Source organism: Pygocentrus nattereri, chromosome 16 (genome assembly GCF_015220715.1).
Source record: "Pygocentrus nattereri isolate fPygNat1 chromosome 16, fPygNat1.pri, whole genome shotgun sequence".
In the NCBI taxonomy this organism is placed as follows: domain Eukaryota; kingdom Metazoa; phylum Chordata; class Actinopteri; order Characiformes; family Serrasalmidae; genus Pygocentrus; species Pygocentrus nattereri.
This window is the reverse complement of record NC_051226.1, coordinates 2,664,285-2,674,691: the sequence shown is the minus strand read 5'-3', so window position 1 is coordinate 2,674,691 and position 10,407 is coordinate 2,664,285. Positions and strand designations below refer to the sequence as shown.

General features: G+C 37.8%; 1 protein-coding gene across 5 annotated transcripts; it reads left to right on the top strand.

Annotated features, from left to right (window-relative positions):
- Window positions 1-2,439: 2,439 nt before the first annotated feature.
- Window positions 2,440-9,336, top strand: LOC108415432. Of its 5 annotated transcripts, none has more exons than XM_037546272.1 (9): window positions 2,440-2,506; window positions 2,600-2,809; window positions 2,905-3,204; window positions 3,329-3,610; window positions 3,778-3,885; window positions 5,239-5,307; window positions 5,776-5,844; window positions 6,323-6,378; window positions 8,058-9,336. In XM_037546272.1, exons 1-9 carry the CDS (start codon window positions 2,446-2,448, stop codon window positions 8,112-8,114), a joined length of 1,212 nt encoding a protein of 403 aa, XP_037402169.1. In that variant the 5' UTR covers window positions 2,440-2,445; the 3' UTR covers window positions 8,115-9,336. The 5 variants fall into 5 exon arrangements, with proteins under 5 accessions (XP_037402169.1, XP_017543962.2, XP_037402168.1 ...); XM_017688473.2 differs by having other exon boundaries at window positions 2,902-3,204; window positions 6,323-6,363; XM_037546271.1 differs by having other exon boundaries at window positions 2,902-3,204.
- The last annotated feature ends 1,071 nt before the right edge of the window (window positions 9,337-10,407 follow it).

Here is a 10,407-nt window from a genome sequence, read left to right as displayed (position 1 = left end):
ATTTCCAGAGTGTGGCTAACGACTCCAGCAGATCTGACTATGACAGCTTAACTAACAGGAGAGAACCAGAAGGACACACAGACACGGCAGCACTCTGAGACAGTCTGGCATCCCTCCGCTCCACCGTCCACAAACCTGAGTGACCGCATGCGAGCAGCTGGACGACAGCACCAGTGTCTCAGTTTACTATAATTCCCTGTGTCCATGGACCCCTGGATCTGCTGCCTTTATCTAGGGGGGGAACATTAGCTACCAAAAGCTGAACTGAACAAGTGAGTTTTCAGCCTAGTCTTAAAGACTGAGACTGTGTCTGAGTCCCGAACAGTTTCTGGAAGATCATTCCTGAGTGTGGGGGCTTTATAAGAAAAAGCTCTTCCCCCAGCTGCAGCCTTAGGAATTCTGGGAACTATTAATAAGCCAGCACTCTGGGATCTGAGTAGTCGTGATGGCTCATAATGGGAAATAAGGTCTTGCAGGTATTCAGGAGCGAGACCATGTAGGGCTTTATAAGTCAATAAAAGAATTTTATAATCAATACGGAATTTAACAGGCAGCCAATGATGTGATGATAGCACTGGACTGATATGATCAGATGTTCTAGTTTTAGTGAGGACCCTGGCTGCGGCGTTTTGGACTAGTTGGAGTTTGTTTAAACTCCTGCTCGTGCATCCTGACAGTAGCGCATTACAGTAGTCTAGCCTGGAAGTAATAAAGGCGTGTACTAGTGTTTCTGCATCACGCAGGGACAGGGCATTTCTGATCTTGGCAAAGTTGTGAAGATGTAGAAAAGCTGTCCTAGTGATGCCGCCTGTGTGTTGATCGAATGATAAATCTGAATTAATTATGACGCCGAGGTTTTTTGCTGCTGAGCCAGGTGTGGCTGGAAAGTCGGCGAGATTTAAGATTAAATCTGGTAGTTTATTTCTTGCTAATTTTGGACCCAGAAGGAGAACCTCTGTTTTGTTTGTTTAGTAGGAGGAAGTTCCGTAACATCCAGCATTTCACGTCTTTTACACAGTCCTCTGTTTTCTTTAATCTGTATTGTATAAATTGTCATCAGGCTTGGCTGATCTGTACAGCTGCGTATCGTCTGCGTAACAATGAAAGTTAATACCATGGTTACTTATAACTGTGACTAACGGTAACATGTATAGAGTAAATAATAAAGGTCCTAAAATAGAGCCCTGCGGAACTCCAAATCTCACTTTTGAATAACTGGAAGATAAATTGTTTACCCTGATGAACTGATAACGTTCTGTTAGATGAGATCTGAACCATGATAGGGCCGTCCCTGTGACTCCAACCATGTTTTCTAACCTTTCTAGGAGAATATTGTGGTCTACTGTATCAAAAGCTGTGCTGAGGTCAAGTAGCACTAACAGGGATATGTAGCCTTGATCGGAGTCATTTTCTTGGTAAATCAAATGCGACGTCCAAACCGCTTGACTGAACCATCAGACCCATTCCCACAACACTGCATTAATCATCATCATGAATTCAGTTATTTACCTTTGGCATATCATGGTAGGGGGTGTGGAGTGGGACAGGAGATGGTTGAGAAGGGAGATGGAGCAGGACTGGGAGAGGGCAAGGAGGTGGATCAGTGTGAGATGGAAAGAGGGCCAGGATCTGGGACTGGAGGGGAAGGAGTGGGACAGGAACTGTGACATCACTGTAAGATAAAACAGAGTGGCTCTGTGAACGAAGACGTGCTGCAGAGTCTCTCTATCCCGGAAGGTCGTTTGCGCTCAAACACATTAAGCACTGCCACATCTTTACAAACTGACGCTAATGCAACATTATTGGACAGTTTAACATGCTTGGAGGAGAACGCCAGCTGCTGACTGCTCTTGAACCGCCAACTATGGATGGCTGTGGCATCGCCGGGGATCAGGCTCACAGTCTCGTGATGGCAGAGCTAACACTTAGACAGCTGTGCTACTTGCTGCTAAGCATTATAAAAACTTGAGAAAACCAAGATTTGTTCTAATAAAAAGATTCTTTTAGAGTCTGTCACTGAATCATGATCGCCTAAATGGAAAATGGATGGAAATTTGAAAATAACCTGATGCACATTCACAGCCACACACCTGGACTGAGAAGCGAAGGGAGAAGCCAGACACAGAAATAAAGACGCCTCAGCAGAGAGTTTGTGTCCGACAAGGTGTCCAACTCTGGGCGTGTGAAACCCACAGATGCTGAAAATAATCGATATTTATAATCGTTCTAATTTACACAGTTACATCAGCTGCCAGTGAACCAGTGCCTGCCTGGCCTGCTGTGTTTTTTATCTCAGTGGTTTGTGTTTGTTTGCGCCTTCAGTCTGACGTTAGTGAGAGTCTGACCGAGCTCGGACAGAACCCTCCTCTTTACACGCCTCAGAACAGGAAATATGAGACCGATGTTCCTCTAAATGCAACACGACTCGCGTATCTGTCTTTCAGAATGTCTGCGAGGCTCTTAATCTGTCTGATTGTCTGTGTTGGTGAATCTACAGGCTCCGGTGGTGAGTTAATAAATGACTGTCATTTGATGGGATAGAATGGCTGAAAAGGTGAGCTGTGTTTACTTCAGGACATTTGTTTCTGTCTCTCCTTAGGGCCAGTTACTGCAATTGCTCCAGGGGATGATTTTTCTTTAAGCTGCCCCTCCAGCACTGGACAGGATCGTTGGGAAGGACCTCAATCTGACAACACAATGAGAGTGAATTTAAACAAGACAGAATATTTCCTTATAAAGGACTTTAAAGCTCAGAATGAGGGACAGTACGTCTGCCTCAATGAAAAAATAAAGTTGGAAATGAAAGCAGGTAAACAGTTTTAAAGCTACTCATGTATAATAATAATAATAATAATAATAATAATAATTTTGTCTGCAAAATGCTTTGTATGTTTATTTCAGCAGCAACAAATGATGAGTCAGTTTTGTTTCGAGCCAGTGAGGGAGATTCACTCTTCCTTTTCTGCAAAGATCTGATCTCTTCATCATTAAACGCCACCTGGTCCTGGAGACCCCACAGCTCAGATCAAAACAGCACCCTTCAACCGGACTCTGCTGGGGAACGGCTCCATTTCAGAAATAAGGACAATGACTTTTCTTTAACCATCTCAAAAGTAGACTGGGGCGACTCTGGGAGATATGAATGTCAACGTTTCAGCAGTTCATCTCAATACAAGACTTTCTTTGAAGTTGTGGTGGTGAGAGGTACCTAAATATCATCTGTACTCAACCTTTAAAAAAATCCTTAATTCAAAGCCTGGTTACTCAGACAGGTCAGTGCTAACGTTCCACACAAAACTGACCTGAAATATCTCTCTCTGCTCCACAGCTCGTGCCGACCCTCAGCAGCTAACTGAGGGGGACGACGTCACATTACAGTGTGAAATTTCTCATCACCTGCCGAACACACGACTGTACTGGATCAACATGCAAACCCAGGAGAACTTTCCAAACCCACATCAGCTGAGGAACGTTACGCTGGGCCAGAGGAACTGGGTGTGTGCTGTGTTTATCGGCTCCAAACTAAAAGCACTTTTTCCATTAACTCTCAACATTTACCAGCACCTCACCACCACGAGATCAACTCCAGCTACTCACTATGAAAATATGGGTGAGTCCAAAACTGTTACAGACTGCAAGACAAAGCTTTGAAGGTCACTGGGCCACATCAGGTACTGACTCGCATACAGATTAACACTAATTACCATATTTATAGTGAAATTTGCATTGATTTTTGTCTGCACAACCCCACCCCCCTCCCCTTACATTCTCTTGCAGGTCCTGGCCTTTTTCAGAAACACTTCACCTTGATCAGCGTCTGCTCTGTATTCTCCTTCCTCCTCCTAGTCCTGATCGGTGCTGTGTACTGGAGAAAAAAGACTAAAGGTAAGAAACATTTATCACAAACATCATCTCACACAATGTCTGTACATCCTTCATCTTCAGTATCTCACTTTTTAAAAATGGTTTACATTTTTTTTTTTTTTTGCATGAATATGAGAGTATCACAAAACTCACTACGGCATTTAGCAGAAGCTCTTATACAGAGCGACTTACAAAAGTGCTTTTGGTTAAATCAGAGAATGTATCTTTGACCTGGTGTTTAAGGAGACAGCTGCACAGAAACAAGACATTTCATTAAGTGTTGAATTAGTGCTGATTTTAAATGCTTTCTGAAGTGATGGGTCTTCAGAGTTTGTTCCACCACCTGGGTTTGTTCTCATAAAGCTTCTGAGATTAGGAGACCTGATTTAGGACCTGTTCCTGTCAGTAAGGTCGTCTCATAAGAGAAGGATGTGAACCCAGATTGGCTCGCCGACTGAGAAGAGTCTGGATGCTTGTCTTCCACGCATCCTGAAGGAGGGCCGGTCGAGCTGAGTTGTGCTTGAGTTACAGAACGAGTTTTGACCATCAGGTCGGGAGAACCAGGTCCATTTTTGGTTTTGTAGGCATGAGTTTTAATTGTGATGTAGCTACAGGAAACCAGTGAAGGGAACACAGCAGTTTAGTGACATGAGTGAATTCAGTAGGATTGAAGACGAACTGATCAGCTGCATTCTGGATCAGCTGAAGAGCCTGATGGTCCACAGAGATCAGTCAGGAGAGAGCTGCAGTATTCAGGCCATTACTTTTGAACTAATCATATTAGAGACATGAATTTCTCTTTTGTTTTTTACCAAAACAGGAAAGGTCTGTTGAAAAATGTTATTGATTATTGGTGTTTTATTTTATAAGTTATTGGTGAATTCATTTATGGTAGATTTTGCCCGACATGAGTAATACAGATGTGATTATTTTAGTTAAAAAATGACAATCAATGAATTATAATAAACTTTATTATAGACATATAGCTAGTTTAAAAGTACTGTATTATGAGCAATAAATACCACTTCAGTGTGACGACAGGGTTGGCCAAATTTGCTCCAATGCATTTCTTCTTCAGATTTCCAGTAAACCATAAACTGATGAACATGTTTCTATTGGATTGGCCTGTTTCTGTTTTGGTAGTTAAACATGCATTAAACACTTTCCCAAAGCACTCATTTTAAGGCAAAAATTTAGGCCACACCCACCATGTCTAAAATTCTGTAAGCTATCTACTGGACAGTTATATTATTTATTGTAAATAAGCAAATCCAAGACAGCTGGGAGGCTGTTGGTGATTCACACGGACCGACTGAGATCCAGTCAGAGGTGTTTATTATCTTTTATTATTTCTTTACTGTGTTTTCTAATCAGAGATGATGCAGTCGTCTAGTGTGAATGACAACATTACGTATGCAGCAGTGAACTTCAGGCAGAAATCAGGTGGGTTAACTTCATATTACACACATCTCCAGTATTGTGCAAAAGGTCTTTGGGCCTTAAGCCGATTGTTTATAACCATTGTTGTGAAAAGCTGGTAAAATCACCTTATATCACAAGAATAAAAGCAAATAAACACTAATAAGGTAAAAAGTAACAAGTGCCTGAGTTTGGTTCCAGATCACATGCACCTATTACATTCCATCAGCGGCAACTGATTTAACATAAGATTAAACATATTGATTAGCATGTACTGGATGATGACTATAATTAATACTGGCCGTCCTTGAGGAGTGAAAGAAATAGTTAAAGCATCACATTTACCTACATATAATGACTGCTATTAAATATGAAATAACTGCATTTTAATGTTATTTGTATATACATTGCATGATTTCACATGGACCGACTGAGATCCACTCAGAGGTGTTTATTATCTTTTATTATTTCTTTACTGTGTTTTCTAATCAGAGAGGATGCAGTCGTCTAGTGTGAATGACAACATTACGTACGCAGCAGTGAACTTCAGGCAGAAATCAGGTGGGTTAACTTCATATTACACACATCTCCAGTATTGTGCAAAAGTCTTTGGCCCTTAAGCCGATTGTTTATAACCATTGTTGTGAAAAGCTTGTAAAATCACCTTATATAACAAGAATAAAAGCAAATAAACACTAATAAGGTAAAAAGTATCAAGTGCCTGAGTTTGGTTCCAAATCAATTAATACTGGCCGTCCTTGAGGAGCGAAAGAAATAGTTAAAGCATCACATTTACCTACATATAATGACTGCTATTAATATTAAATAACTGCATTTTAATGTTATTTGTATATACATTGCATTTTTCTTTTCTGAGTAAATGAACTCTTACTGACCAGATAAACATTTATTTTTAAATCTAGGTTTCTTGGGTGCTAAATTTTTAGGCCCCACATTTTCCAAAGTAGGAACTGTTGGAAGTGAAAGCAAAGCTCTGACTCGCTGATCAAAATATATAAATGATGTCCTGTTTCTTTAGAAACTCCTGCTGTTCCGTTCCCTGAGTTCTCATCAAATTCTGTGAGTAAATGCAAAGTAATCAAAAATGCGTTTCCTTCCTCATTTCTATTTGAGGCTCTTTCATACCAACATTCTCGGCACCCATCTGCTCAAACCATACCTCCATAAAGGATTCAAGAAAAAACTACTAGGTCACTAATAAAAAAGATGGTCTTCAAGGATTCTTTGGTAAAGACACTAGTTCTGTATGGCACCAAAATAGGGTTCTGCAATAATCAGGGGTGCTGTATGGCGGAGGGTTGGGGTTTTAGGATGCTTCTAAGAAATTAATAGAAAACAATTAGTAGAACATGTCTTTTTAAATCCAATTTTAAATTATTAGCCTCTCCTCAACAATATAACATTGTATGTACCAATAAAACTATTGGCTGCTTTTTCTTTTCTTGTTTTTGGCAAAAGGTAAACATCCAGGGACCCTCTGTATTTGGGTCTTTAACATATTTCTTATAGAGGGCATCAGTCTGGCATCAAACAGGGAATTCCACTTAAAGCACAATGTTGCATAAACACAGCACATTCTCCATCAATCTGAAGAACTATTTCACCATCCAAAGAACCATTTAAACATGCAAATGTTCATAGCTCTACAGAACTATTGGGTCTATATTAAGATATTCTCTAATATCTTCCAAAGTCTGTTCTTAAGTGTGTTGTTGAGAAACATCCTAAGAAAAAGTCTCCGTCGAATTCAGGACGTGGTCTTTCAGTGCGGAACTGTTCTCACCTTTGTGCTCTTGATTGTGCAGATTCTGACCTCCGAACAAATCCCAGATAAGCAAACACTGGTGAATGTCGGAATCTTTGGTTTTAAGCAGAATTTTGTTCTTGAGAAGGAATGAGGCCCATTTTCTTTACTAAAGAACCCTTGAAGAACCATCTTTATCAAGAGTGTCATTTTTCATTTTTAAGCTTCTTCAAAATTGTTTCTTAAATGTTGCTAAATGAATAATATTTGGCTGCACTTGAAGGGTGTACTTTTTATGTCCAAACCTAAAATCTTTCGTTTTTGAAGTCAGGCAGTTTTCAGTCTTTTTTGGAAAACTTGTACAGCAATCCTATTCAATGTTAAATAGAATTTATTATTTGTTTATTTTTCATTTGTATTTTTAAACTACACCATGACCTAAAATGTCCCAGTAGCATATGGGAAACACAGATAAGTCGTAAATAAATTAATAACAAATTTATGGAACGATTCCATGCTCATACATATACAGCACACCCTCCAATAAACAAACCTGTTGTGTGCATTGTTTATTAATATGACATCAGTTTGTTTATGGTAAAATATTCTTAATATTCTGGAGCAGTAAATATAACATTTAATATACAAATTCAAAATCTAATTTGATAAATCTCAACATTTTATGACTATAACTTAAATAACTACTAGTAACACCGCTTTTAATTTTGTATGAATATATTTAATTAGATAAATAATTAAATACATTTAATAATTAAATATAATTTTTAAATATAATAATTGATATAAATATATTTAATAATTAAATATAATTAATATATATATATATATATATATATATATATATATATATATTTTTTTTTTTTTTTTTTTTTTTTTTGCTTGAATATGTAAATCTGTGACGTGACCTGCATTGGTGTAGAATAACCCTTCAGGCTAGTTTCTGTGTTTCTTGGTATAAAAGATCGTTTCTCTGTTTCCTCTTATTCAGAATTCTGGCCACGTTGAAGAAAAGGAAGTCATCTATTCATCTGTCAAATTAGGGTAAATTAATTATGGGAGAGTTTTAGTGTGAATGTATGAATTTAGAATGTAAATTCTGCTTAATTCATTAACATATTTGTAATTTTAGAGTTTTACATCCTCTTAGTTACTTGCTACGACACCAGTGTTTAAATTCTTTCTTTTTTCTTTAAGCCCTGTCAGGAATTTTAGACAGGCACAGTGACCAACACTGTCTGTTATAGAAAAGCAGAAGTTGAGAAACTGGTTTATTACTGCAAAAATGAAAAAAAAAAAAAAAAAAAAAAAGTCAGACCCAACAATTTAAAGTCCTCTTTCTCTGCATTAACAAACCGGGTGAGTGTCCACTACTTTAGACCAAAACAAAGTATAACTGCTATACTGGAAAATTAAATATAGGATACATTTGACTCAAAAATAATGATTTAACAAGTGCCTGCTGGACACTCTAATTATCTTTAGTATTTACAAGAATTTCCAGTCAAATGCGGTGCAAATAAATGCATTTTATCTTTGTTCAGAAGGTTTTGTCTCATTTAAACAGATACAGCTTATTCAAAACACAGCAGCTCGAATGGTCACATATTACTGCAGTATTATGATCCCACACTGGCTCTCAGAACTGATTATAAAATGCTGCTGTGTCCACAAATCACTCAGTGACACAGAACCAAAATACATGTCCAATCTACTGAGAACCTAGCAGGCCTCTCAGACCACTCAGACTGGGAGTGCAGAGAACTAGAACCAAGCAGTGAGGCAGAACAGAGTTCTTTTGCTGCCCAAAGCTGGAACATGCTGACAGATGAACTTGGATAGATCCAGATCTGACCACTTATTCTTTCCCATGCTTTAGCACTTTGCACTTCTTAATTATCTGGTTTGAGCTTCAGTCAGATTTTATTCTTGATTTTAAGTGAAAAAAGTGAACACATCCTCTGCAGAGAACACACTGAAATATGACATTTTCCTACAAAGTTGATTAGCACACAATTTCTATTCATTTGCTGAGTTTAACATGAAAAATCTAATATAAAATATTAAATGTACCGTAATTTTTGCAAAGACCACAAGACCACATTTTATGCACTGTGCATTAAAATGTGTGTTCTCTGTGGAAGATGCGTTATTTTCAAATCAACAAAATATGAAACAGGGGCCCTTAAACAATTTCTCATGATTATATCTAATTTGTCTTATATTTTCTTCTCATGGAATTAGCTTTGTGTCTGAAATGTACCATATAAGTGAACTTGCCTTGTTTTGCTTATAAAAAACCAAGTATTATTAAAACTTTATTATTCGTGTTGTTTTTCTGCTTTTCATTTTTATATGAATTTGATAACGTTATATTTCGCTGTTTGGTTTAGTCTGTATTTCATACTTACTCAGCTTTAGCTGCATTAATCATGTAGGCAATACAAAAGTAGACTGGAATAAATAAACTGTAATCTGTATTTCCTGTAGTTCAAGCTTGTTCAGCTTTAGTGGTTTGAGCCGATACATACTCAGCTCTTCCTGTTGCAAGTACATACCCAGGGTTCAGCAAGTGGCTAATATGCCAACTGCGTCTTGACCACAGAAACAGCATCTCTGTTTTTCATAATGTTCTGCAAAAGTTTGAACATACCCAATCAAATGATGCTTCTGTGTGAAAAGTTCAGACTTATTCCTCTACAGATACGACATGTTCTGCATATTTTAAAGCACAATTTCTATTTTAGATGATCATCCTGGAAAAATGAAGCATAAAATTTGCCACGTGTTTTGCGCATTTTATGCAAATTTTTTCTCAAAATGATAAATTTGGCAAATAAACAGTAATTATGCATTAAAATGAGCAGAGGTGTGTTCTCTGTAGAAGATGTGCTTATTATTACCTTATTATCATTTTTATCAAGAAATACATGAAATGTGACTAAAGGTGCCAAAACATTTGCACATGACTGTACTGTTTTATTAATGTACTTATTGAATTATTTCTGATTATTACATGCTACTTTTTGTATTGCTCTAATTTTGTGCTAAAAGTAGGGCTGCCAAACAATTCTAATAGTTAACTTCTATTAACTGAATTTTTCGTCTATTTAAATGTTTAATCATATTTGTATTATAATGACATCACCTCCACAGAGTGAAGTTTCTCATTTTTACCACTAATGTCCAGTGTGAGCAACAGTGTTGTATATACAGTCGATTAATGAACCCTCTTGGGCATGGAATTCACCAGAGCTGCACAGGTTCCTACTGGAATCCTCTTCCACTCCTCCATGATGAAGTTTAAAACCCAGTTCTACTACTTCTTCTGAATGAGGTTC

What these genes read in the sequence shown, in the direction of transcription:
- LOC108415432 (XM_037546271.1), top strand. Translation starts at nt 2,446, where the DNA reads ATGTCTGCGAGGCTCTTAATCTGTCTGATTGTCTGTGTTGGTGAATCT. An exon ending in TGAATCTACAGGCTCCGGTG is followed by an intron (nt 2,507 to 2,599) that starts GTGAGTTAATAA and finishes GTCTCTCCTTAG; the next exon opens with GGCCAGTTACTGCAATTGCT. An exon ending in TACTCACTATGAAAATATGG is followed by an intron (nt 3,611 to 3,777) that starts GTGAGTCCAAAA and finishes ATTCTCTTGCAG; the next exon opens with GTCCTGGCCTTTTTCAGAAA.